At 38.4% G+C, this 27,979-nt stretch overlaps 1 protein-coding gene across 8 annotated transcripts; it reads left to right on the top strand.

Moving 5' to 3' along the window:
* The first annotated feature begins 8 nt into the window (after positions 1–8).
* Positions 9–27,738, top strand: ZBTB38 (zinc finger and BTB domain containing 38). Of its 8 annotated transcripts, XM_068406870.1 has the most exons (4): positions 9–38; positions 874–939; positions 6,348–6,452; positions 21,838–27,738. In XM_068406870.1, exon 4 carries the CDS (start codon positions 21,838–21,840, stop codon positions 25,411–25,413), a length of 3,576 nt encoding a protein of 1,191 aa, XP_068262971.1. In that variant the 5' UTR covers positions 9–38; positions 874–939; positions 6,348–6,452; the 3' UTR covers positions 25,414–27,738. The 8 variants fall into 8 exon arrangements, with proteins under 8 accessions (XP_068262971.1, XP_068262970.1, XP_068262972.1 ...); XM_068406869.1 differs by lacking the exons at positions 9–38; positions 874–939 and adding an exon at positions 1,525–1,850; XM_068406871.1 differs by lacking the exons at positions 9–38; positions 874–939 and adding an exon at positions 1,525–1,850 and having other exon boundaries at positions 6,348–6,456.
* Positions 27,739–27,979: the final 241 nt, after the last annotated feature.

Raw genomic sequence — 27,979 nt, 5'->3', positions numbered from 1 at the left:
GCTTTGCATCTTCCAATAACGTGAGATGTGCATATACAGTACGTAGCATTTTGGAATTCATACTGTGGTAGTGAGTTGTTGCTTTCAGTTTGATTAGACAATCATTGTTTCGTTTTCCTTGCTTTGACAGTGAGTATGATTGTATGCTGCTTAAGTCTTCTTAGTGCTATCTAGGTCAGTATACTTAGGATAGCTTTTATGTTCTGTAAGTCTGACAGATACTGTGCCTGACAGAGATCAGCACCAAATTTTCTTTTATTTATTATATCTGAGGATAGAAAAATATTTTATAATTAGTCAGAATTGTATACCACACAGCACCTACCGTTTCTGCATTGCAGATATATTTAGCTCTAACACTGCTTGTGGTTAACAGGGTGTAGCGTAGACACAGACAGCTGATCATGCAGTCAGACCCCGTGCTCGTGTGGTTTGTCAATACTGCTCAGGATTTTGATGGACTGTAAAAGAGAGAAAACAGGAAAGAAAAGAAATGTTTTATTTGTATGAACATTAGACCTTTAGTTATGCTATTTTTCCTATCATTGTCTTTTTATTTTGTTTTTTAATTCTGAGACTTAAAAATTAGGAAAGCACAGCAAGTGCATCCAGGATTTAATATGTGCGACGTGAAATCTTTCTGCATCAAGAGGATGTTACTGTAGTCAATCCAGCGTTTCTTCAATAAGCAAGAAGATTGTTTTGTTTTCCTCGGCCGGCGGACTCAGCCATTGCACAGGCAGATTTTGATAAGAGTTTGAAATGCCTACTACTGTATCATTGTAGAATTCGGAGTTTGCTAACAGTGTTAGTGACTGGAGCTCATCTTGCATCACCAGTTGATGACAATTTTCTTTGTTCCCTCCCACCCAGTTGAACCAAGACTCTGTAGCTGATACGCAATGTCACTTACAACATTAATCAGATACTGCATTTAAGGTGAGCTGTCCCTTGCCTCCTCCCTTACCAGAGCTGTGCTGCAGTATGTATCTTACTCCTGCAAGCCTAAAATGGCAGGCAGGATTAACGTTGCTTGTGCTGTGTGCATGCTGTGTATTGAATTCATTATACTGTGCCTAGTATCTCAAATGTGAGTATGTAAATGGTCTGTGTGCCATGTCATGCAGTAGTGAAGACTGGTTTGTGCTTCACTACAAGCTTAGATATTTGAGCATCACCTTAAGAATTCTTTTTTCATTTGCAATGTGGTGAGCTGTTAGCTTGTCATCACATTCAAACTACATTATTAGCCCTTGGAAAGAAGAAAAAAAAAAAAAAAAAAGGCAAACTGTGCTTCCAGATGGTGTCACCCTTTTTCTTCTTGCGTTTACTGTAGTTTAAATAATGCATATTGTATTGTTAATTAATGTGAATATCGAATTAAAGCACTTGAAACTTACATATTTATTATGCAGGTAGGAGGCACGTCGAATCTATTTTTAACTCTTACGCAGTCCACGTTGTGCAATGGGCTTTGGTTGTCGAGTTTATATTTTCAGCTGTGATATCAATAGGCTGATTTTCAGTAAATGTGACAAGTGGCCTTTGCAGTGGTCAGCTTCAAGCTTTGAACCCTCTGAGGAGGAGAAAAAAAACCAAACAACCTTGTGTTGCAGTTTCGGAAAACCTTGGATGAGGACATTTTTTTTTTTCCCCCACTCCTGCTTTCCCTATTGATAAACTCGGTTCTCCTGATCACGGTCTATTCAAGCTGCTTCCCATCTGATTTTTCACAACTGCTTCTAAAAAATTATCAAGAAGACCACGAATAGAACTTATATCTCCATCGCTTTACATAAAAATGGCTGGGGGCATTGCCATGCTAGCACTGCACTAAGTGGTACACGCAGGTAGGTTGATATTTGCATGTTTTACTGATTTCTTGGTCAGTGTTGCAAGAACATGAAATGGGCTTTGGAATGTAGCTTTCAGTTAAAAAAATGTATTAACCTGTTAATGAAAACAACCTAATAGTGAATTGTTGGCTTCACAAATTGGCATGACAGTTGTTCTTATCTGTTTTTTAAAAAATCTATTCTGAAACTAGAGCAGTCATGTCTGTTAAAATAATCATATGTACTAAGGGCGTGGCAACGCTTATGCAACAAAAGAATTTTTGAAAACCCTATTGATTCAATTACATTTTAAAGCTGACTATAAGCATTACTAAGCTTGCAGTTAAAATGCAAAAATAAAAATTGAGGTGGATAAGAAAAATGAAAAATATTTAAATTCTGTCGTAAGCGGTTTTGTGTTTTGTGCGAAATCTTAAATAAAGATTAATATGCTTTAATGCTTCTATTTTCAGTATTAGCTACAAACGTAAATCTGCAGTATTTCTTTTTATTTTAAGGTACAAGGGCTTTAAAGAGAGAGATTGATATAGATGGCCCTGTCAGCTTAAACTGAGTATCAGTTCACTGAAGTGTGTTTTACTTCACACAAAAAAGGTTATGAAATAAAAACCTAACAGCCTTAGGTACAACAACCTGAATTTGAGCATTAAGAATAAAAAGAATTGAGTATTGTATTACTTACACCAACTTTTGTAATATATTTGTTTCAGATTAATACTGGGCCAGAACCAGTTTCCTTGGCAACCAAATCCTTTTAAAAGGTGCAATAGTAGAGATGTAGAAAGATGTTCTTCTCTTTAATAGCAATATCACAATGCAAATGGAAATTCTGCAGTTGTTTCCTTTCAGTTCTAAACGAGAATCTGATCTCATTTTATGTTTCCATACGGCTATAATTTCTTAAACGATGCCCTGTTTATAAAGCTGTACACAACAAAAAACCTGTTTTATTGCTGTTCTGCATTGGTTATTTCCAGAAACGTACCCCGGTTTCTTTTTTTAATTTAGCCTAGTCTTGCATGTAGGTCAAGGTTTGTACCATGTGTATATAAAGTGATAGTTTCATTATCACAAGTATAAAAGTATCACTGAAATATTTAGTAGCTGAGAAATTTAGAGAATCAGAAGTATGTTTAAACCTTCTTTCACCTTTGCTGAATTCAGCCACAGTAATGATAATAAACCTTTCTTTAAATACTGGACCCATTCTGAAGTTCAGGTAAAGAACTGTGTTTAAGCATACTGGAAAATAACTTCTGTCAGATCTTAAACAAGCCTTTATAGAATAAGCTCACTTGTGGTCTGCGGTAATTTGCAGACCTTATAGATTTTGCAAAAATTAAGTATTGTAATTTCTTATTTCTATTTTTAGCTAATATTTTAAGCAGTATCAATAGAGTTAAATCTTATGTGTACCACTGGTAACTGCTTATACAGAATCAGATGTTACTAAATGTTTCCACTGAGCTTATAACGTAGTGTACCTCCTTGTGAATCTCCTTTGTACAGGACATGAGAAATTCTCACTACTGCAATGAGACATTTGCAGCAGGGTAGCCATTTTCCTTTCATGTCCTTGACTTTAAAATGACTAAGTATATTTTGTGCAGATGAGGACCCAGCACTGAAAATTAATGTGGAGGAGGTATTTAGAAGCACAGCCAATTATCAATAATAGCCCTGACAGTGTCAGTGATATCAAACTAATTCTCATTTATTTCTAAATATATCAGTTCAGTGCATTCTAAATGAAGAGTATAACTGTTCAGGAATATGACTTGTCATCTGTCTTGATAGGCCAATGCTTAATAATGATAATAAAACCATTTGATTCGTAATTATGAGATTAGTTTGACGCAGTGCAATATTCCCCTGTTTCACCTAAAGAAGCAGAACTGAAAATGTAATAAACAGCATCTCTCAAGTGACGTATTAAAGTTTGCATTTTTTTTTGTAACTTGATTTATCTCCAGTATCTTGCTTCTGCTGATTATTTTCCTGTCTGAAATGTTAATATGGAGTGTGCCATTACATGTAGTTATCAAAAGTGCATTTCTTTGTTTATTTCTTGTGTGGTTATTTTTAAAGGAAGTTGCTGAACAAATGCTATGTAGAAGCAATCTATTTATTGCTGCTGATATTTATCTTTAGAAAAGATGGGGCACTTAGCGATAAACTGTTTTTATTAGGTCTTTGTGTTCAAACATACCCACTCAAGGCATTTAAAGAAAGTGTAGCTCCGTTACATGAGCATGCTTCGCTAGGGTTGTTTTAAATCCATTTGCAAATTTGCTCTTTTGTTAGGGAGTGCAAGTCCTCTTGTAATTAATATGACTGAACTCAAGTGCTTTCATGAGTCTGGAAAAACTCACTGGCAGCCTGTGAAAGGTAATTTCTTCTAGCTAAAGAAACCGATTTATTTATGCAGGAGGAGACTAGTAATTAGCAAGCTGTTTCCAGTTTGACTATTATACGTGGGTTGCTGTATGTACTTTGATGGTAGTTACATCTAGCTCGTGCAGAGTGTCAAAATGTTATAGCCAGAGCTGCCATAAGAAATCTTGTGTAAACTTCATCCATTTTATTCTCTTTTGGCTCAGGGATCTAACGGGGGCACGTAGGAGCAGGTGCAGTTTTTCACACCTCCAGCCCAGCCTGCAAATGTTATTGTTAGGGGGGCTTGTTTTTTGTTTTTTTTTTTTCCCCAGTTTTATCATAGGAGTCTAATTGTTGATACTAAGTCCTCCCTTTTATAATTGAAATGTGTTCTTTTATCCATGCAAATTCCATTTCTGCCTAACAGAAAATCTATACAAAGCAAGAGTAAAAATGAAATCAAACTAAAAATCATTCACTCAAACACTATCCTGCTTGCTTTTCAATGACCTTTCTGATTAAGGTTACTTCTGCCTCTGAACTTCATTTTGATTTGAAACTGCAGGTCTCTGTGTGAAACTATCTGTGTTCAGATAATATTTGCCAGACTATTAGACAGACTCTGGTAGTAATGAACAGGTACCAATTAACCCTTTTGGGGCATCTAGTGTCTGTTGTACTTTATCATGTGAATTGCTTTATTACGTTTTAAAAGGATGTTATTATGTATAATACTACATTTGAATTCTAGTATTATAAAACTGGGGAATTCTTTAGCTTTGGTAAGATCTTTTGCTGCTGGATTCCTCCAAGTGTGATGTTTAAGCTTCCCATTCACCATAATATTTCAGTCATTTGTGAATACAACTTTATTGGTATTTGAAGTAATAATAATGGCTTAATGCAATTTTCTTTCATTCTGGCCTTTGTGACGGGCAGATGTGAGTTATCAAATACTTATTCAAATCAAGATATACTAAACACGTACTCAGCTAAACCAACAAAAAAAATTAGCCCACCTTCTTACCTTTTAAAGCCAAAGTAATGGATCCTGTATTTCCTGTATAATGTTATTTATAAAAGTATATGGTATATTTGCAAATGGAAGATGGATCTATGTATTCTTCATTGCTGCTATATAAATGCCTGTCAGCTGAGTCATAAGGCCTTATCCATAAGATTTTGCAGTTGCTCTGTGGAACAATTTAATTTTGTTCAGTATCTTTGAAACAAAGCCCTGTTCTGAATAATTTTTACTGTATTACTTGATAACCTTATTAGGATGTTTGATACATAATAACATAAAATCAGGATGTTTGACAATGATGAATAATCATTTAAGCAGAGAGCTACAGGAAGTGTATTCCAGAGAACATGAGTTGCCTAGAAATGGCATTATCACAGATACTGTGATGGTATCTGTCACGAAAGAGACCAAAAGAAAAGTGGCAGAATGGAAAGAGGAGGGAAAAAAGGCCTTGTGAAAGACTGCAAAAAAACATGGAGGCTTTTAAGATAAAGGATAACTTATAATTGGTTTCAGCAGTTTATGTGGAGTCAGGGGAGTTGACTAGTAATGATGATTGTTTCTCCCTGTACCATGATTTGTTTTCTAAACTGGCAAACTGTGAAGCTGATCTTAAAATACACTTGTTTTCCACTGACTTTACCTTGTGAAACTCAGGACCAGACTGAGGAAGTTGTGAAGCCTCCATTATTTGATGTCTTGAAGGTAAACGTGTAGGCATAATTTGGATATAGTTGAGATGGGAGAAAGGAAATAGAGCCAAGGATTGTTTTTAGTCTAATTTTTCCAGTTACTGAAATGAAAAATTATTTTAAACATGAAAACGTCCTTACATTTCTGTCTAGAACATATTATGTCCAGTTTGCACTACACAGGGTAAACCATAATAAAACAATGCAGGCAGAAGCAGTATTCACAGTAGTTTGGTTAATGGTACTGTTTTATCATGGGTGTGTTTTAAGTCTCCCAGATGTAGATTTGGAGTCCTGCAGCACTCCAGGGAAAATTTTGATGAATTACACAATGTATCTGGAAATTAGTACTTGTATAATATCTTACTCATTAAATTTGGATTTTCCCCTTTGCAGGCCACAGTAGCCACAGAGTTCACAGTACTACTGAGATGGTTTTGCTGAAAATACCTGTCGACACCACTTTCAAAACACTCTAACAGAAGAACAACCTGATTTTAGGTGGGTAAGTTTATGGGGTGATTATAGCAAGATGAAATATCTTTAAAACTCACACAGAAATAGTGCTAAAATATTTAACACTTTGAAACCACTGCATTACATGATTTTTTTTTTTTCCAGTTAAAGTTCTACCTTTTTTATAACCACTTAAGGGTTGTTCTTGCTATGGTACTGCATTGCTCTATTCTCATGTCAATATTGTTGGATTTTTCCAGCTCCTGCTGGATTTTTCTTGCCATAGAGGTTGGACAAACAAATTGGACAGAATAGATCTTTGAAACAGGTTGTTACAGCCTCCAGTGATCTGTACAAACCAAACATACTGGCAGGCAAGCAAACCTCCTGAGCTTGCCAGAATGTTCACTCTGGATCCCAGTCACTAGTGTTCATTACAAATCTGTGCCATACAAGAAAGACAGAGGAACTCTCTTAGTGCCAATGTCCATTTCTAATATTGCTGTCTTGGTTAAACTGTATATAGTTAATCTAATCTCTACCTTTATACATCAGAGGTAGTAAAAAAACTTTTGAATTGTGATCTGCAAAGAGCACTTTGTAAATTCAAGTATAGTATTGTGATAAATAATCAGGATATTTCAAAATAAGTGTTTCACATTTTGCATGACTTTTTCAAATACTAGCAGTTTCCTTTCTTCTTACTGTGAATGTGTAATAATCATCTTGGTTAAAACAAATACGTCTGGTATCTGTGCTTTAGATTTTAGATATGTACATATTGAATGAAAGAATCAGTGAAATCCCAATTAATTCATTAATTTTGACTGTGTTTTTTTGTATCGGAGTATAATCTGCGTTATAGAAAGGGAGTAGTTTCATTGATTTCAGTGGCGCTATTTGCACAAATCTCTGTAGGAAACGGTTTGTTGCACTGTAGTCATTAATGCTGTGATATCTCTAAGTAGAAATAAGTAATTATTATTAATATTAATATTAATATTAATAATTATTAAATATTATTATTAATAATATTACTATTAATATTATTAAAAGTAATTATTATTTATGATGTAGGGAGGCAACTAGGAAAGCTAAGGCCTCCTTGGAATTAAACCTTGCAAGAGAGGTCAAGGACAACAGAAAGGGCTTCTTCAAATACATTGCAGGTAAAGCCAACACTAGAGGCAATGTAGGCCCACTGATGAATGAGGTGGGGGTCCTGGAGACAGAGGATAAAAAGAAGGCGGAGTTACTGAATGCCTTCTTTGCCTCTGTCTATACTGTTGGAGGCTGTCCTGAGGAGCCCTGGACCCCTGCGGCCTCAGAAGAAGTCAGGATAGAGGAGGAATCTGGCTTGGTTGATGAGGGCTGGGTCAGGGACCAATTAAGCAACCTGGATGTCCATAAATCCATGGGCCCTGATGGGATGCACCCGCGGGTGCTGAGGGAGCTGGCGGAAGTCATTGCTAGGCCACTCTCCATCATCTTTGCTAAGTCATGGGCAACGGGAGAGGTGCCTGAGGACTGGAGGAAAGCGAATGTCACTCCAGTCTTCAAAAAGGGCAGGAAGGAGGACCCGGGTAACTATAGACCGGTCAGCCTCACCTCCATCCCCGGAAAGGTGATGGAGCAACTTGTTCTTGGTGCTGTCTCTAGGCACATCAAGGATAGGGGGATCATTAGGGGCAGTCAACATGGCTTCACCAACGGGAAGTCTTGCTCAACCAACTTGATAGCCTTTTATGAGGATGTTACCCGGTGGATAGATGATGGTAAAGCTGTGGATGTGGTCTATCTCGATTTCAGTAAAGCGTTTGACACGGTCTCCCACAGCATCCTTGCAGCTAAACTGAGGAAGTGTGGTCTGGATGATCGGGTAGTGAGGTGGATTGTAAACTGGCTGAAGGAAAGAAGCCAGAGAGTAGTGGTCAGCGGGACAGAGTCCAGTTGGAGGTCTGTGTCTAGCGGAGTTCCGCAAGGGTCGGTTCTGGGACCAGTTCTATTCAATATATTCATTAATGACTTGGATGAGGGATTAGAGTGCGCTGTCAGCAAGTTCGCTGATGACACAAAACTGGGAGGAGTGGCTGACGCACCGGAAGGCTGCGCAGCCATTCAGAGAGACCTGGACAGGCTGGAGAGTTGGGCGGGGAGAAATTTAATGAAATATAACAAGGGCAAGTGTAGAGTCCTGCATCTGGGCAAGAACAACCCCATGTACCAGTACAAGTTGGGGACAGAGCTGTTGGATACCAGCGTAGGGGAAAGGGACCTGGGGGTCCTAGTGGACAACAGGATGACCATGAGCCAGCAGTGTGCCCTTGTGGCCAAGAAGGCCAATGGCATCCTGGGGTGTATTAGAAGGGGTGTGGTCAGCAGGTCGAGAGAGGTTCTCCTCCCCCTCTACTCTGCCCTGGTGAGGCCGCATCTGGAGTATTGTGTCCAGTTCTGGGCCCCTCAGTTCAAGAAGGACAGGGAACTGCTAGAGAGAGTCCAGCGCAGAGCCACGAAGATGATTAAGGGAGTGGAACATCTCCCTTATGAGGAGAGGCTGAGGGAGCTGGGTCTCTTTAGCTTAGAGAAGAGGAGACTGAGGGGTGACCTCATTCATGTTTATAAATATGTAAAGGGCAAGTGTCAAGAGGATGGAGCCAGGCTCTTCTCAGTGACATCCCTTGACAGGACAAGGGGCAATGGGTGCAAGCTGGAGCACAGGAGGTTCCACTTAAATTTGAGGAAAAACTTCTTTACTGTAAGGGTGACTGAACACTGGAACAGGCTGCCCAGAGAGGTTGTGGAGTCTCCTTCTCTGGAGACATTCAAAACCCGCCTGGACGCGTTCCTGTGTGATATGGTCTAGGCAATCCTGCCCCGGCAGGGGGATTGGACTAGATGATCTTTCGAGGTCCCTTCCAATCCCTAACATTCTGTGATTCTGTGTAATTAAGGCTACCAGGCAGAATGTAAGATAAGGAACCAAATTTTAAAAAAACAAAACAAAACAAAAAAACTCTTTAATTCCTAGAATGTCAAAATGTTTTCTGTATTTAAGTTTACTTTTAATACACAATGTTGTATGACGTAGAAAATGGTAATGGATTTTCAGAGACAATAAGATGGCATTGGTGGTTTAAACTAATAAGCGAAACATTAAAATTAAATAAATTCAGGTTACCTGGACTTACAGGAGCAATGGGCTACGAAATCTAAGTTGTACCTATTTTAAGTAAATTATCATATAACACTTGCTCAGTATATTTTAGGTAGAATACTGGGCCATAACCTGTTTCCTTGGCAACCACATACGAATAAAAGGTACATTAGCAAAGCTGCAGATGTGTGTCAGTGAATGCTTATTAAGCAGCCCAATGCATTTACATACCATGTGCTCACAGTAAAGCATGCATCTTGAAAATCACCATATAAAAAGATTTCTGGGCATGGCCCAATGTGGATTCTTAATACTCAAAGGTTTTAACCTAAAAACCTCATGTTTTCAATGGAAATCTCTCTTGTGATTTTTTTTGTCACCATGCTCTAAATTGGACTTGCAATAACTGGACAAAATTGGTATGGGAGGCTTGGTGGTCTGCAAATTGAAACCTTTCTCCAAGATTCTGAATACTTATAGCACTGCTTCAAGACAACAAAATATGGATGGAAATTAAGGTTTACTGTGTCTTTCAGAAGTGCTCAGGCATTCTGAATTTGAATCTCGTACCAGCATTCAGACGCAAGTATGATTATACTGTTTTATCCAGTGACAAACTAAAGCCACTAAATAAAAATGAAACTGGTATTGCTTGTAGCACTCTCATTCTATCCAAGGTATCCAGGCAAAGAGACGTGACCAAGTGTTGTCTTCTAACAGTCAACAACAGTAAAAGGTGTGTGGTGAGAGAAAAAGCTGTAGAAGTCAAAATGGCAGTTTGTGGACTTTCAGGGTAAGATTTGGATGGAGCATTTAGGCAGTACTCACGCTTTCTGTGCAAGTGTTTGAATGGTACTGTTTTGTTTTCTATTCCTGGATTTAAAAGAAGCTCAGATATATAAGATCAGTTTTGACAAATTTGTTTACTGACTTGAAGTTTATGGACAGGTTATTTTTGGCCTTTCTTCTTAAAGTATTAATTTGTATATAAAATGAAAAGTGTATACAACCCTTCGGGTTAACTATGTTATCCCAAGATGATTTACCTTTAAGACATAAGTCTAAAATGCTAACCGTTAAAAAGAGAGCAAAAATGGGAATCTGCAAATCCTGAGCTTAAATTCAGTTGGTGTAATCTGAGAAGTTGTTTATGTGACCGGTAGCCTAATTAAAACCCTCTTGAAATCAATGAAAAGATTCCCACTGAGTTTTTTTAGAGTGTGCATTAAGAGAGAAGGCTTCATATGTAACAATAAGATTTACAAATAAAGATTATCCCGACAATGTTAAATATTTCCGTAACTCTCAAGTGTGCCAGAATCTAGTATTAATTCCAGATAGTTTGAACACTATCACATGAATCTTTTCATGATCCTGAACCATAAACAATGTTGTTATATACCATCACATGCTACAATACTATTAAGGCTTTTGAGCGAATAAGAGTTCGGGGAAATTATTAGGGAGATGCAAGTCAACTTTTTTTTTTCTTTTTATTATTTGTTGCTCCCCATCTGAGCTGAGCTCACTGTCAGGCCAGGATTTGTGCCTGGGGCGATTCATGTTAGTGGCAGAGCATGCAGCAGAAACCAGAGCTGGAGCCATCAAGACTTTCTCCTTACTGCCAGCTGCTACCTGCTTTTGCCACAGTCCTCCTCCACTGCAGGAGCAGAGGCCCTGCTATAGCTTTTAGGTTGGAAACGTGCAGCAGGATGGAAGAGGAGGGGTAGAGCTTGGGCTGGGCCACTTAGGTCAGCACGAAATGGAGCATACGAGTATTTAAAAGCATACAGCCAAAGTTATTGTGTGTCAAATAAGTTGTCAGAATAAATGGCCACGCTAAAGTGATGATTAAGAGTAACAGCTATCACTTGTGCATTGTTTTTGGCATGCTAAAGTCTACCAATAGAACAGCAAAACCAAAAATATTTTGCAATGTTTTAAGGAATATTGGAGATCAGTGGTGGCCAGTTGACAGCTTGAAGACCAAGTCTAGCTTTCAAAATGGTTGTGCCCAGCCATCAACAGACCAACTCATCAGGTGTTTCCAGGGGAAGGGATTTAGCTCTATTTTCAGTCTGGCACGATTTGCTACATCAGCTGCAGCAAAGGGCAAGAATGGCTGCATTGGCCTGGCCCCCAGCACACCTGGCTGAGAAGAACAGTGGTCCTGAACATGCAGCTTGGCTGCTGCTCTTGTGGAGGCTGGTTCAGATATTCAAAGGATATTTCCTCTGAAAATTGGAAAATGAGAGGCTGGGTTTGACTACTTTTATTTTGTCTTTCTGATAACTGAACGGACAACAGAATACCACATAGTAATTGTCCAAAATGAACAAAAATTAAATGTTTAATTTGCTACTTTTGTTTAAAGCTATTCAAATATATAAATCACTACATTTGACAACCGCCAACAACAGAAAAATGTCTGTTGTCACTCTGTCTGTAAACATAGCTTCATGATTGCAATTGATCTATGCTAGCTAAGGACTGTGCTATGTCCCAGAAGTGTAGGAGGCTAGAAAGTAGCTTGTCAGCAGCACATAAAAAAATTAAAGACTTAAATGGAAAATAATACTGAGATTGTTCAGAGATAGCAAGATGTAAAGTGAGCTGATCCTTAGTAGCAGTACAACATAAGCTTTTCTATTTCGTGCAAAAGAAGAATTTGGATTTACGTCAGTTATTGCTGTTGCTTCACTTTCTTTTTTAGACTGGTGGAGAGACAAAGGTATAGTTATACCTTTAAAAATTGCTTGTCCGTGTTCTGTTTAGTGTTCACGGGACTCAGATTAGGCCATGCCTAAATTGTAAGAAGGCAACATACCTTGCAGAAAGACTTACTTTGGTGCGCATGTACAGCTCGCACAGTTTGAGAGCAAATGTGTTCTGCCAGGCTCCTCTCCTCTCAACCAGACTTGGAGGAGCAGGCAGCTGCTGCAGGTCTCTGTAACTGTGCTCCTTCTCCCTTGCTCTCCCTCTGCTCGATGATCAAGAAGAGGAGAAGGGTAACACAGAGGAACTCTTTCTCTTGCTCATGGAAGAGAAAGGGGAGTGAAGCCACTTTGGGCTGCTGGGTCCTTCTTGTGCCCCACATCTGAGTGAAGTGTTGGTCTGCCTGAGGGGTGAAGAGGAGCTGTGTTTTCCTCCTTAGCAGCATCACTGGCTGCTTTGGCCTCAGGAGTGAGAGCAATGAAGAAGACAGTCCGTGCAAGAATTTTTCTCATGGATAGGCTGGCCTGCTCTGGGCACTGAGAAGGAAACCAGGCAAGCCCTGGCCAAAATCCCATCACTCAGGAGGAATTTGCAACAGTTGGTAATGCTATATATGTTGTTTCCTGGTGTTTAAGAACTGAAACTGCTTGACTGGAGAGGAACGCTGGAACATTTTTTCCTAGGCAGTCTGAAATACTCTTAAGGAAAGAATACCACGTACCATGAGTTGCAGAAGTGAGATTATCAGACTTAAGCAAAGCATCCAAACACCACCACTTCAGTAAGCTTGGAACTCTTTTATTCATTTTAAAGAAGTAAAAGTTTGCTAGCAATTTTCTCTATACCTTGCAATTTTACCATATAAGAAGTAATCCACTGCTAAACTACTTGGACTTCTATTCAAAAAGGAACATAATATTTGTGTGATGTTATGTGCAATCATTTATATGTTTAGTGGGAATTGGTACACATACACTAGCAAGATTGCTATTTTTAAAAAGTATAGAATTTGTATTGTGGCTTACACCCTGAAATCAGGACTGCAGATGCAGGTAAATCTTGTCTGACTTCTCACAGGTATCAGTGTAGTCCATTCACATAGGTCTGACTGCAGCACCAGTTCCTCCATTTTCTTTGCATGCAATTGGTTTTACATGAAACATGACAATGTAAAATCTTGGGTGCAGCCAAGATGGCCTTATAAAGAATTTCTTACTCTGAAGAATATTTTTAATACACAAGGAGCTGATGGGACTGTGAATTCCAAATAGCTCAAATTATATATATATATATATATATATATGGAAATTAGTACCTTCAATTACAATACTAGTCACAGAAAAGGTGATTCTTTTTTTAGTGGATGAGCTGAAGTTGCCTTAAGAAAACACCTCATCAATTAAAAAAAACAAGGAGGAAGAAAAAACTAGTCAGTTTTTTCCAAATCTGTTATGTTGTCTATAGATTTTAAAACTGCCAGAGCATCAAATGCTCAAGTACAAATAAATTATATCTCTAAGTTGGGGGTATCTGCTATACAAGTGATGGTTATGCATCTGATTTTCAAAACAGTTTAAAATAATCAATTTTAATTAAGATTCAGGGGGAATTCAGAACCTAATCTTCCTTAAATTTGCTTCATATAATCTAAAAAGATGCTTGTATTTATTGTTCAGTAATGCATTTCTTTCTTTTAAAGGATTACAACAGGTTTAATTTAATCCATATTATTGTATTGTTACTGACAACACATTTTTCACAAATACTTCTTATGGCACTTGTGTCAGAAATCTTCAGTAATACATACTAATATGTATATAAACACCTAAAACAATAATGAAGAAATAATAGTAAATAAGCAATAGACAAAGTCCAAGATTAAAAGTAATCTACATGTGAGTATGAAACTTTACTTCTCAGTTGTGTCGATTGGAATAAAAAAGTCATGAAAACTTTGGGACGCACTTTGCTTTTGCAATCAATACTGCTGTGTTCTTCAGCTGTTTGTTCCACCTCCATAGCTGTTGGTAAACAGCTACTGATAAGAGCAGCTCAGTTTGTCATGAGATAAAATAAACCATTTTTTGGTAGCAGGGTGTCCTAAGCTAAAAAGATACTCATTGCTTCTGTAGGTGAACTTATTTATAAGAATTCCAGTGATCCAGAAGCAGCAGTTAAGCTCTCCACAGAGATGTTCAGTATTTCTAACATAAGCTTTTAATGTGGATTGTGTAAAACGGCAAAAGAAGAGGGGGGTACAGATCAGTCACTGAAATGATGACAATTTCTTGACAAGAACAAATTTCTTTCCATATCTTTTAAACAATCAGGAAAGCATATCATAGTTCCAAGACAGAACGCTGGAAAAAGGCCTCCCCTCCTTATAATTGATTGTATATCTTATGTTGATACTAAATAGTTTCCTCAGGTGATAAGCAGCATTTGCCATGAAGGGGCTCTAGCAAAGTTCTAACTTCCAGGCCCATCAAGGGTGACAACGATGAAATAGTTCATGCTTCTGGATTTGTTTTTTCTAAAATGAATCAGTTCCTACTATTCAGCACTTCTAATGCATAGGCTTAAGATTTGAAAACACAGTTAACTGTCCAGTAAAGCTTTATACACAATAGCTTATAAAAATAAACATAGGTTAGCCTTGGGCAAACTTAGTATTTTCAAGCAAGCTTTAAGACAAAAGCAAATTGTCCGTTTTTCTAACTATGTTTTCCACCTGTCTCAAAGCCCAGTTCTTCTCTAAGCTTCACGATTCCCAGTACTGGGAAAGCAGGTTTTGCTGATGATTTAAAGTGGGAGGCAGAGAGAGAGAATACACAGGAAGACTCTACCAAAAATATTGGAGCACCTGACTAAATTAAATCAAGCTACTTCCTTTATCTAGGTAAGCATTTGTTAGTGCTTATGAAGCACTATCGTTGCACTGAGGCAGTAAATAAACTGAAGAAGTCAACATTAGAGTAAGACTAATGCTTAAAATAAACATTCTCATGATACTGTATGAGTTTCTATGTATGCTTTAAAGAAAGATAATTAATCAGATAAGGAAAATAAGGTAAATGTGACTATACTTAAGTAACCAAATGTAATTTATTTCAGATATTATTTTCTTCCAGGACATATTTAATCTCCTTTTTAGTGGGAAGTTGCAGAAGTTATGCATGGAGCTATGCGTCTCCATAAGTGCTTTCTCCTTCTTCATATGAGAAAGGCTTTGAAGGAGAGGAAGGCAATCAAAATCCTTTGTTAGGTTTAAGGGGAACTCTAAATGACGTGGACAAAACTGCCTTGATGACCATGGAGCAAGGGGCTGGATACAGGGAACACTGGATTTCCTCATCTTTCTAAATTTACACTCCTTGCATATAAACAACTTAGCTGATACGCCAAATATCCCAGCTGGCTGTGTTACTTAAGGACAAAGCATTTGCTGTAAAATAAACACATAAAAAATAACGTAGCAGTCAGTAAAGAAAGAAGGGGCGCCGGGGCGCGGGAGCCAGCCCGTCGTGCAGCAGCCCCAGGCAAACCTGATTACCAGGGATCATCGGCGCAAGATGGCGGCCGCGCCGTCCCGCCGCCTTCGGCGGGCCCCGCGCGGCCGCGCCGCAGCCGGGCGCCAGAGGCCCCGCGCCGCCGGGAAGATGGCACCTGCTGCGGCCCCGCGGGCACCCAGCGCGCCGTCCCGCTGAGCTGCCGCCGGCGTCCTCCCTGCTGCAGACAACCCCCAAGACATGGTTTTAATCGCCAGGTAGCTCAAAAACAGTGAGTTGTTTTACATTCGAGCGTAAAATTGCGTAAGCGTTTGTGTTACTGCTAGGGAAAAAACCCTGTTGCAGGTGAACGTGCGTTGTGTCCTCGGCTGGAGACGTGATTTAGCGCAGAGCGCAGCTGTCGTCCATAACCAGGAAGCGTCCTCCAGTTCGCCGCAGCTGGCGGGGTGCCAAGCGTGTGCTGTCTCGGGAGGCCGCGTTTTAAGGCAGGCAAATATACGGGCGTTAAAGTGCTGCCTCGGGAGCTTGTATTTTATGTAATTCCTGCAGGATTAAGAGGCGATCGCATTTGAACTGTGCAGCAGCAGTTCACGTTTAACGTAGCTGCCAAAGCCTGCGTTTCGTGCCGTGCTTTAGAGGGAAAAGGGGACGGGGCTTCTCCTACGCGCGCCCAGCTCCACCGTGCGGGCGAGCGGGGCGAGGCCGCCGGGGCCAGCGGCAGGGCCCGGGGCCAGCGGCAGGCCAGGGGCCCACCGTGGGCCGCCACACGCCTGCGGGGCACCGCGCCGGTCGTTGGCGGGGCCGGCAAGGACGTGGGCTGAGGCGTGAAACCTTCTGGTATCGGAAAGAACCGGACATGGCGCGGGAAACGTATTTATTAAATTATTTTTAGAGCCAGACGGGTTTCAGAGTGCCCTGTGACAGAGACAGGACCGGCTTTGCTTTTCAAAGTGAGAAATATCGCTTAGTGAAAAGCGTAAGCCTGCTCGGAGCGCTGGTACGGGTTTAAAGGCTGTTTTTTCCATGTGATGAGAAATGAATGTAGAAGGTGTAAAGTAGAAGTGAGAGAATGAGTTAGGGGTGCTAATAATAGGAAAGAATTACAACTCTGAAAGAGTGGCTGGCTGCAGAGATTTGCTAATATGAACATAGGATTCTTATGCTAAATTCCACACACCCCCCAGCTGTCTGAGTTAAAAGTTAGAGGAAACAGTGTGAGGCTGAAAAAAGTTATTTAAAGTCTATAATGCTGATGAGGCTATAAAAAAATAGAAAAGGTAAGTATTCTATATTAATAGGGAAGGTTGCGAGCAGGGAGAGTCTAAAAGAGAAAAAATGTAATTGTAGAAATAACGTGTAGCTATGTAGGCAAGAGCACTAAGCTACATGCCACTGCAAGCTATTAAATGTCATTAGACATCATTAAAACTTCCCTGTGTGCCTGAGGTTGTAAGGAGACTGAAGGGACCCTGCTCGAGGCAGCCCTGCGTCGCCATACTGCCCAGAAGGGACTGGTGAGGTGGTTCTATAAAAAAACTGAGCTACCGTCATAAAAGTGGTGGTTGGGCAGTAGGTTTCCAGGTGGGCAAGGATCAGGGCAGTAGATCTGGGGGGGATGTGGGGGGTGTGTGTGTACTTGTTTCTGTTTGTTTTTTTCTGTTGTTTGTTCGTGATGCCTACTGCTAGTTATGCTGTAGAACAAAATGGTGCCCTTTAGGAGAGTTACAGATCAATGTTCCTTCTCACTTGGGGAACCAGGCCGGAAACAAAACAGAGATAGCCTTCGAAGTAATGTTAATAGAGTGGAATAAAACTGAACATAAGAAAATTACGGAGTGAACATGTTTCCATAGTGTCATGTTGGTAAGTACCAGAAAATATTAGCATCTTTAAAATCCCAGTAGAAATGTGTGGAATAAGAAAACAGAACTGCTACTACAGTTTATCAAGTATCTTGTTGTTTTTTATTTTGCCTGGGTACTAGCAACTGGCCCTAATGTGTTTTTTTGTTTGGTGGTGCCACTAGCTTTTCTTTCAAATTTAGGCAACCGAAGTGGAATAAAAGAATCTCTTCTCATATGTAACGGGGTACGCTTGCTTGGCAGTGGATTGCAAAAGTTTAGCAAAAGTTAAAAACAGTATTCCTAGATTGCAACAGTTCTCTTTGGTAGTAAAAAATTTTATATTTGTTATGTTTGGTATTAATCGGCCAGTAAAACTTCTTGTGATCTCTTTGTTTACTTTAAAGTAATATTAATATAAAAATAAACAGTAGCTTTTTCCTTCTGCAGTGTCCATGTAGAGCTGGCTGCTCTAATATTTATAATTAGCAGTGTCATCTGTGAGGCATAAGTAGTCATATTTCTGTTTGGGTGCATCAATCTCTGATCTTTCAATTAATTTTTAATATTACTTATTTTCACTTATGACTATTGTCCTGGGGTGGTATTCTGTTGATATCAGAAAAGGTAACATTATAGTTTAATCAACCTACTGACCGTTTCACTCTCAAAGTGATTCAACAGCTTTTCATGACAGGTCAAGTCTGTTAGTGTTTTCGCAGAAAATCTGTAAATAGTAAGGTAACTCCCAATCAAAAATTCTGCTGTTCAGAAGCTGAAGTTATCTATTGGTTTGGGGCAACATTTACAAAGAATACTAGAATTTCTTTCATAATTGTATAATGAAAATAATACAGAAGAATAGTAATATTCCAAATGGACTTTACAGTGTTTTAATTGAAAATATTTAATAATAATAATACATCTGAAAAGTTTCATCTCTGTGTATCTTGGTCTCAGTAGAGCTCCCTTGGAAACTGAAGAGCAGGTTTTCCTTTTGCAGTATGAACTGCAAATGGAATGTAAAATATTCCTGAAACATTCCATTTATGTGTGTACTAGGTAGAACATTCTGATTTTATAGCATTTCAGACACATTTTTCACAAATGCAAGCGGCAAGACAGGTAAAATAAAAGGCAGTAGAGAATCATTACACACATGAATAAATGGACTATTTGGGGAATGCATAGGTTGAGACAGAGAAGCGAAAAGCGTTGGCTCTGAAAATCAATTTGCTCTGCAATTTTTCTGTGTAACTTTCCAATGAGATATATAGCAGATGGTTTAGCACACAGCAAAAAAAATAAATGTCCAAATAGCAAATGATAGTTTCTACTGTCTTTACACAAGGAATCTAGTTCGGTGTTTTACTGAGCGTACCAAAATATCCAGGACTACGAAAACTGGCGATCTATGTACATGCAGGTAGAAATTGAAAATATTAACTTTTCTCCTAAGGAGGATAAATTTTGAAATAACTAGTTGAATAAGACTTCTACTAAAAACACTTGGGTTTGTAGGCCTTGCTCATAAATGCCTCTTAGTATAGAAGTACCAGTCTGATATATTTAGCAAACAGTATGTCAGATGATGTGTCTTTGAACTAAAACCAGCTGTCTCCAATAAAGAAACAGAAAAAACACAGGCAAGTTCCTATGGGGCAGTTCACTGGGAGGTAGAGTTGACATAATTTATTTCCTATACTCAGGAAATAACTCTATCAATAGCTCCTGTTGTGAAATGTTTTTGATGTCTGACAGTTGGTTTCTAATACCACATCACATGAGCAAGTCAGATGTAATCTCAGACATTGTCAATGAGAAAAAAGAATCGATTATGGGATAGTGGCTGCTTGCGTGAAGAAAAGTGTTCTTGTCAGTATTCTTCCTGTAGAAGACTTGATATGCTAGAAACTATCTACAATTATATGTGGGTTTTCAGATACCGAACCAAAGCAGATAACCATACCTAACTACTGTGAATTTCAGGTTATCATTCAAAATGAATAAATATTTCTTATTTTAAGCCAAATAAGTATAATAAACACATGATGAACTATTATTTTAAGATGTAAAGGCACAAAACAATGCATCTAGATTTACAGCTGCTGTGAGTGACCAGATAATCAGAATAACATAGGTCTACATTTCTATCAGTTATACTGATGAATTAATTTCTTGACATCCATGGCATATATAAGCATCAGAGGTATTTTTTGTGAATCACAATTTTGATTTTTCTGAATTCTGTGCATTGAAAATTCTCAGCTATTAAACTGTATTAGAAGTTTTGGCAATTTGCATTGACTATACTTTCCTGATAGAAACAGTGGCCATGCTGCAAGGTATAAATTTTACTTCCAAGCTTCATCCATAATGTGCCAAATTATGATCTTTTTCATAGTACCTTGTGTTTGTCTTCACAGTAAGGTTGTCATTGTTTTTTGTATAATTTGATTTGCAGTGAAGTAGTTGCTGGATTTGTGATAAATTGTCCAAAGTGTAACTAGATTAGCTAGAGCAAGGGTGTACGTCCCGTATTACTTACTTGTTAATAAAGACCCTATTTTCAAGAAAGGATTACTTCCGAATAGCGTGGGTGAGAGAGCCAGTGTGTTCTGAATGGCCATTGCTGTTTGCGTAGTGAATATGCATCAAACCTTTATTTCACTGTTTGGGTCAAACCCATCTTAATGAATATATTGGCATTTTTAATGTAAACTGTTTGAGGGTAAGGGTCATCATAAAAATTTTCAAGCTTAACATTTAAGTTTGGAGCAGTAGGTGGAATGTTTTGAAGGTATTCCTAACTTATTAGAGCACTACAGTATGGTAGTATTTTAACCTATCTTACAAAATATCTGTAGTTGGTCATTTTCTTTAAGGTACATTTTGATTCCTCAAGTTGAAAGAAAAGGGTCTTTAATAAATATGCAGGTTTCTTTACTGTAGCGATTGGTAAATGCCAGTAGGACAACTATTTCTTCATGACTTGAAGTCAGAAATGGGCAGTAGTAGTTGAAAACACTACTCAGAGATGGGGAAAAAAGGAACAAACCTCATTATATGGTACAGATTTGAATTTGAACAAAACAAAAAATCATCTGGTTAAGTCAGAGATTTTCTCCAGATGCATACTGTCAAATTCATCATTTTTTTCAGTCTATTTTTCATTCATATTTTGCGTCTTTTATCTCAGTTAAGTAAACCAGTATATTCATACAGTAACAGCCTGGCTAATCTAAACATTTTTTGTCAGCATTAAACCTCATTATTATAAATTGGCGGTTATTTACCGGCATTTACTATTGCAATTAAATCTTATTATTTGGTAGAAATTAAGAACACACTATCAAATTATAAAGTGTGAACACTATAAATCTAAAGTATAACTGAAGAAAAAAATGTTCTATTACACTGTTTTACTTACTGAATTTCTGAATTCACTTACTTATAAATTTTCAGTCATTTTAAAGTAAGTGTAAACTATTTATCTAATAAAATTTAATCACTATTTTAAAAATAATATTCTGTTTACGTAAATAGTGTTATATGTACTCCGCTATTGTTTACAAAATTGTGTTGCTTGTGCATTCATTTGCTTATGAAGTCTTATCCTGTAACTGAAACTTTATTGCATGGGATCTCTGATCCCTGTTTCAAATATCAGCTTAATAAGGGGATCAAATGCAGTTGTGTTGTGAAGTCACTGCCTGACAAACAGACCCAGAAAACAACGTCCTCAGTACCCACAGAACCACAGCAATTCAGCCTTCCCTATAATGTCTACGAAATACCTCAACCACATGCCAGGGGAATTACCTCAAGGGTTCCGTGAGTCATTCAGTGTGAACCTGAGCAGATGCACCCGCTGGCACACAGAAAGCTGGTGGCTGCAGTCCCCGATGAAGGGCACAGGATGGGTGACAGACCCATGCAGGGACAGAGAAGATCTTCTCCCTCCCGCTGAGGAGCTACTGGTGCTCTTGCATCCTTGATCTGTACATAGATTTCCTTCAGTATTGTTGGCATGAGTGAACCTGAGATGACTTCAACCTGAAATGCTATGACAAAATTTTACTAATTCTTAAAATTTAAAGTTAATAAATTAAAAATGTATATAGAATAAATATAGAACTATAAACATGATCAGTAACTGAAATGGATGAAAAATGCTTTCTAAATATATTTACATTCTTTTTTTCTTGTAGATGACAGTCATGTCCCATTCAAAGGATCTCAAGGATGACTTCCACAGTGACACTGTCCTTTCCATTTTGAATGAACAGCGCATTCGGGGTATTTTATGTGATGTCACCATAATTGTGGAAGATACCAAATTTAAAGCCCATAGTAATGTGCTGGCAGCTTCAAGCCTTTACTTTAAAAACATTTTTTGGAGTCGTACTATCTGTATTTCAGGTCATGTGCTGGAGTTAGATGATCTCAAAGCTGAAGTGTTCACAGAAATACTGAATTACATCTACAGTTCCACAGTAGTTGTTAAGAGGCAGGAGACTGTAACGGACCTTGCAGCTGCAGGGAAAAAACTGGGAATATCATTTCTAGAAGATCTTACAGATGTTGATTTTTCAAGTTCCCCCTGCCCCTATGTGTACTGTATTAATGAAAAAGGGACTGTCAAAGAGGAAAAACACGAAAAGAGACATGAAGACTCCGCTGTGACAAATGGACCACGAATTACAAATGCATTCTCAATTTTTGAAACAGAAAACAGTTTGTTTTCTCCACTTGATTTGAGGGCAAGCTTTAAGAAGGTGTCTGAGACAATACAAGCACCCATCAGCCTCGACAGAAGCGACGTTTGCAAAGATGCTGAGCCAGCCAGTACACTGGCCGAACACTCCTATGCAGTTTCTTCCGGGGGAGATACTTTTCAAGGAACACCTTTTCTTGAACAGGACAGCAGCCCTTCATACAAGATGGGTGGAGACCACTATGAAAATCGCCAAGCCACACCACTCATTCAGCCAGGAAAACAAGCATCTAGTACTCCTAAGACAGCCTTTAAGCCCCAGGGCACTGGTTTGGCTATAGCAAACGTACCGGCCTCTACAGTAACCACTACAGAAGCCCAGCATGAAGCAGTTACTGATCAGACAATTATTTCCTTTCCAAAACCTCAGAATAAAGCAGGAGATCTCCATTTATCCAGAGAAGAGGAAAACAATTCTGCTAATGTCTCTGGATCCGTGGCAACTGTCGTTCCACCTGTTTACAATTGTAACTCTTGTGCAAAATCATTCAGTGACAAGGCGTTACTCAGTGCTCATCTTCAGCTCCATTCTGAGCATCAGGAAACTTTCATATGCAAATACTGCAGCAAACAATTTGCAAATCTAAATATACTGGAAAGTCATGAACAAGGCTGCACGAGGTCAAGTACCTTGCCGGTTCACAATGGAAACGAACAAAATTTTGCAAATAACTGTACTGCTACAGAGGGAAGGAATGGAAGTTCATATGCAAACGCAGAGCCTCTGTTGTCTGAAAACAGCATCACTGATTATTCTAATGCAAACTGCACTTTACCAGAAACAGATCATTTGGTTAAAGTCGTTGACGGGCAGATACTATATACTTGCGTTGTTTGCAAGCGTAGTTATGTAACATTGTCTAGCCTTCGAAGACACGCAAATGTGCATTCCTGGAGAAGAACGTATCCTTGTCACTACTGCAATAAAGTTTTCGCATTAGCTGAGTATCGCACCAGACATGAGATCTGGCACACTGGAGAAAGACGGTATCAGTGCATTTTCTGTCTGGAGACTTTTATGACTTATTATATACTAAAAAATCATCAGAAATCTTTCCATGCAATTGACCATCGTCTCTCGGTAAATAAAAAGACAGCCAATGGAGGCTTAAAACCAAGTATGTACCCATACAAACTGTATCGACTTTTACCTATGAAATGCAGGCGACTATCTTATAAGTCCTACCGAAATTCTTCATATGAAAATGTTCAAACAAACAGCCAGGTTAATGAAACTGCTTCTACTACCTGTTTCATTCCGAGTTCTGTTAGCTCTGAGCTACCACCACTGAATTTTCAAAGTAATATAATAGCGAACAACAGAACTCTTGCCTTGGATACATCTTCAGGTAATGATATAGCGCCTTCCACGAATACTCAGAATTCTTCCTCTTGGGGAGTAGGTAACTTAACTTCTGACGTGCAGAGGGACTTTTTCACAGCTGAAAAAAGTGTTTCCACTGCTGCAAATGACTCTGGTTCTCAGGAGCGTGATTCCTCAGTCGTGTCTTTAACTAACGTGAGTGAAAATTCAACCTCTGTCATCAGTTACAGCAGTTCTGCACCCTCTGTTATAATGCACAGTAGCAGAGTTTCATCAGTAATAATGCACAGTAAAACAGTCACTTCTGTAGAAAACGATAAGACAGAATCTTCCAATAATCTACCTAGTCAGTCTGTGAGTGATGATTGTAAACATGGGTCTGATAATTATGGGAGGTGCATTACAAAATCAAAAACTATTAAGGAGAAAAAGAAAACACTGCTCTACAACAGAGCAGAAGAAACTGAGGATACACAGCATGTCGCAGGATCTGGAGGTTCATCTAGCAAAACAACAAATACTGTCCAAGAATTGAGTAAAACTGAAACGTACATTGCAAAGCCTGCCCTACCTGGAACATCTACTGACAGCAATGTTGCGCCTCTTTGTCAAATAACAGTAAAAATTGGTAATGAGGCTATTGTAAAAAGACATATATTAGGATCTAAGCTGTTTTGTAAAAGGGGCCGAAAATCTAAACACGAGTCCAAACAGGACAATCTAATTGAGGAATCAGAAACGGAGATAAAAGAAAGAAGCCCATCTAGGCTCTATAGCTCAGAATGCCTGGAGCTGACAGAAATGTGTGATGACATAAGTGACCAGGACTCCAGTGATAAACCCTGGAGACCCTATTATAATTACAAACCAAAAAAGAAATCAAAACAGCTAAGAAAAGTGAAAAAGACCAAATGGAGGAAAAAGCACGGAAGCAAGAACACCATTATGGAAAGCCACAACACATGCAGTCGAGAGTATGAGCTCAGGAATGCTCCTGAGGAAAAGGTGGTAAGTCAAGAAGAGAACGCAGAAATGCCTAATCTTCATTGTGAGCTCTGTGAAAGAGATCCGTCTTCCACTGCAGGAATTCAAGAACACGTACACTGGCATGTAGCTACTTCAAAGCCTTACATTTGTGAATTATGCCAAAAACAATTTCAAAGTCCATCCACTTTAAAAATGCATATGAGGTGTCACACTGGGGAAAAGCCCTACACTTGCAAAACCTGTGGGAAATGTTTCTCAGTTCCTGGAAATCTACAGAAACACGAACGTATTCACCTGGGTGTCAAAGACTTTGTCTGCCAATACTGTAATAAGGCGTTCACTTTAAATGAAACACTCAAAATACATGAAAGAATTCATACTGGAGAAAAACGCTACCACTGTCAGTTCTGCTTTCAGAGCTTCTTATATCTTTCTACCAAAAGGAACCATGAGCAAAGACATGTGCGTGAGCATAATGGAAAAGGATACGCTTGCTTTCAGTGCCCCAAAATTTGCAAGACAGCAGCTGCTCTGGGAATGCACCAGAAGAAACATATATTCAAAAGTCCAGGTCCACAAGATAGAAAAGAGCAGTTTTGCAATGAAAGCACTAAACTTTTGGAAAATCCACATTTCCTGGGCTCAGAAGGAACTGAAGTAAAAAGTACACAAAACGTAACTCCAGAAGTTATACTCTGAGTGACAGTTGTGCAAAAGAGAAGAAAAATCCCAAACTATATACTGGAGAAAATAAAGATGCATTGCATGGGTAAAAGTCTCCACTCAAATTAGTATCATTTACTATGATCAAATTTCTTCATCTAAACATGTGTCAGTATATGCAAAAGAAAAATAACACAGAAAAGAAAAACTAGTATTTGCAATAATACAATGTGAAAGACCCAAAATACTTTTGCCACAATAGACTTCTAACATAGAGAGAAAGAAAGAAGAAAAAAAAATATGACCAACCAAAACCCTTCTACTTAGCATTACAGGAAGCTAGTCACTGAACTATTTTACAGTGCTGTTTTTCAGTTGGAATCATTCTAGGCAAAATAAATATGCAGGTTCACAGTGTACTCTGTAGAAGGAATTTTTGCTGCAGAAACCATATATTGCATTTTTTAACAAAAAGTAATGTGTTTATAAACAAAATAATTGTAATTTAGTGTATTCTAAAGTGAAGGTGGGAAATGTTTCATGAACTTGGGTATGCTGAAGTACAGTTGAGTTCTGGCGTGCTTTTCTGTAACGCTGCATTTACAAAACATATTCAGGAGTTTAAACCTCTTTTCAAACCTCTTTTCCTTTCCATATTCAGTTGTGTAGTTACCATGATAACTGTTAAGTCTGAGTGCTTGTGTGGGAAGTATTCCAGGTTTATGATATCTCTGAGACATCTAATACAGATTCAGTGGAACTCACAATAGCCAGTCTTCCAAACTGCATAAATCCCAATGTCAGTGGTCTGGTAGAGCTATTCAGGTGCATTTGTCTAAAGGAAATTGTTCTCATGAAACAGCCTAGCTTAAAGAAATCCTGTATATAAACGTTCACGTTCTGCTGGGTCTGCAACTCCTGTCTTTTAGAAATACTATTGTTCTCTGCAGAAGAAGAGGAGATTTAGGCAGAGTCTTCCTCCTCGTCCTGGAATAATGCCTGGACACCAGATGACAGAGCAACTCTCCATAAATACTTTGATTTTGGGAAGAGGAGGTAAATACTGGGATTCTTGCTTCCATATATATCCCTAAGGCAGTGCCTATGTATAAACAGGGATAGGGCCAGTTTGTGGGGTTCCTTGTCATCCCCATGCCTTAAATACAACATCTAAGCTTCATACGTCCCTTCTCAGTGATCCCCCTAACCATGCCAGCATCTGGCCCCAGGCAAGCTTTGTTGCAGTGCCTCTTGGCCCAGCACAGTGGGCCCATAGCAGAGAGGTGTCTGGAACAGGTTGCTGGAGGAAGAAGTGTTGACCTTTCTGCCTCCCTCATCCTGTCTCATCGAAGGGTTATGGTGGGCCTTATGGCTTCACAGTTTGCTCAGAATTGGGAGAATAAGCTGCTGAAAGACATTACCAAAATATTACAATTAATATTATTTTGTGAAAATGTGATTAATTTAAAATGAGATTAAGAGATTTTTAAAAAGTCAAAGAGGGTGTATGTCTACAAGTTGCATTTTATATGATAAGGCTCTGTTGTGTTGTATCTGCATTTCCAGTTAGTCACGTATGTTCATCTTTATGAAGTGTTAAAAAATCAAGTCAGGACAAAGGTTAGTGAACCTCAACTTCATTCTATGTGCAAGTGTGGGTACACAGTTTGTTTACTTACTTCGTCTTCTTGAATATTTTAGAAGAAACTATAGCTTGGGTACAATAAAACTACAATTGAAATGATAATACAGTATTGATTGAAGTAATAATATAGTCCACTTATTCTATCATTGGTGAATGCTATGAGCCCCTTGAGAAGTTTTGGTTTCATGGCAGCTTTGGTTCCATTTAAATAAGGATAATAGAAGAATAAACACAGGAAAAGTACGATGATGTTTCAAAGAAAGTACACAAAGATATCTTCTAAGTGGACTTGTATGATGATAATTATAGACCAAAGCAAATAAGGTAGAATATTTATAAATATAAAGATAATTTTACAAGTATTTTATATAACTGTATAGTTCATAAGAAAAATATTGATAGCTTGTGTTAGGTTTGGGGGGGGGTTTGTATATTTTGATAAAAACACAATGACTTTGTAACTCTGTATATTCTCTACAGTTTATAGCAAAGCAGTTTTAAGATGGCAATGTCATGTTTATAGTTAAATTGTGGCACTTTTACTACAAGTAACATGTTGCAGTAATGAGTCAAGTATTAATGACCAAATTAGAATTAAAGTAAGTGTAAGAGAAGGTAAATATTATACGTTGTCAAAGACTGTAATTTGCTACATAATCGCATCTGTATTTTTGTTTAGGAGAAAATATTAAATGCAGATGTTAAGGATTGATAAAGAGTCTAATTTTATTTTTAGAGTGATTATAACTCTGGTTTTGCTTAATTAAAATAACATCTTCATATTTTTCTGTAAGTCTCTCCATTTTTTAAGTTAGGTTAATACTTACATCATCTATAGGATCCAGAGATATGTATCTTCTAATAGTTATTTTGTTAGAAGGTTAAGCAACACAGTTACCAAACCTTCCCTTCCTTAAGGTCAGACCAGTGAATCGAGAACATGGCGGATCTCAAGGG

The sequence above is a fragment of the Nyctibius grandis genome, chromosome 8, assembly GCF_013368605.1.
Source record: "Nyctibius grandis isolate bNycGra1 chromosome 8, bNycGra1.pri, whole genome shotgun sequence".
Classification (NCBI taxonomy): Eukaryota; Metazoa; Chordata; class Aves; order Nyctibiiformes; family Nyctibiidae; genus Nyctibius; species Nyctibius grandis.
Note: the sequence above shows the minus strand (reverse complement) of the source record. Positions and strands in the feature narration are given on the sequence as shown.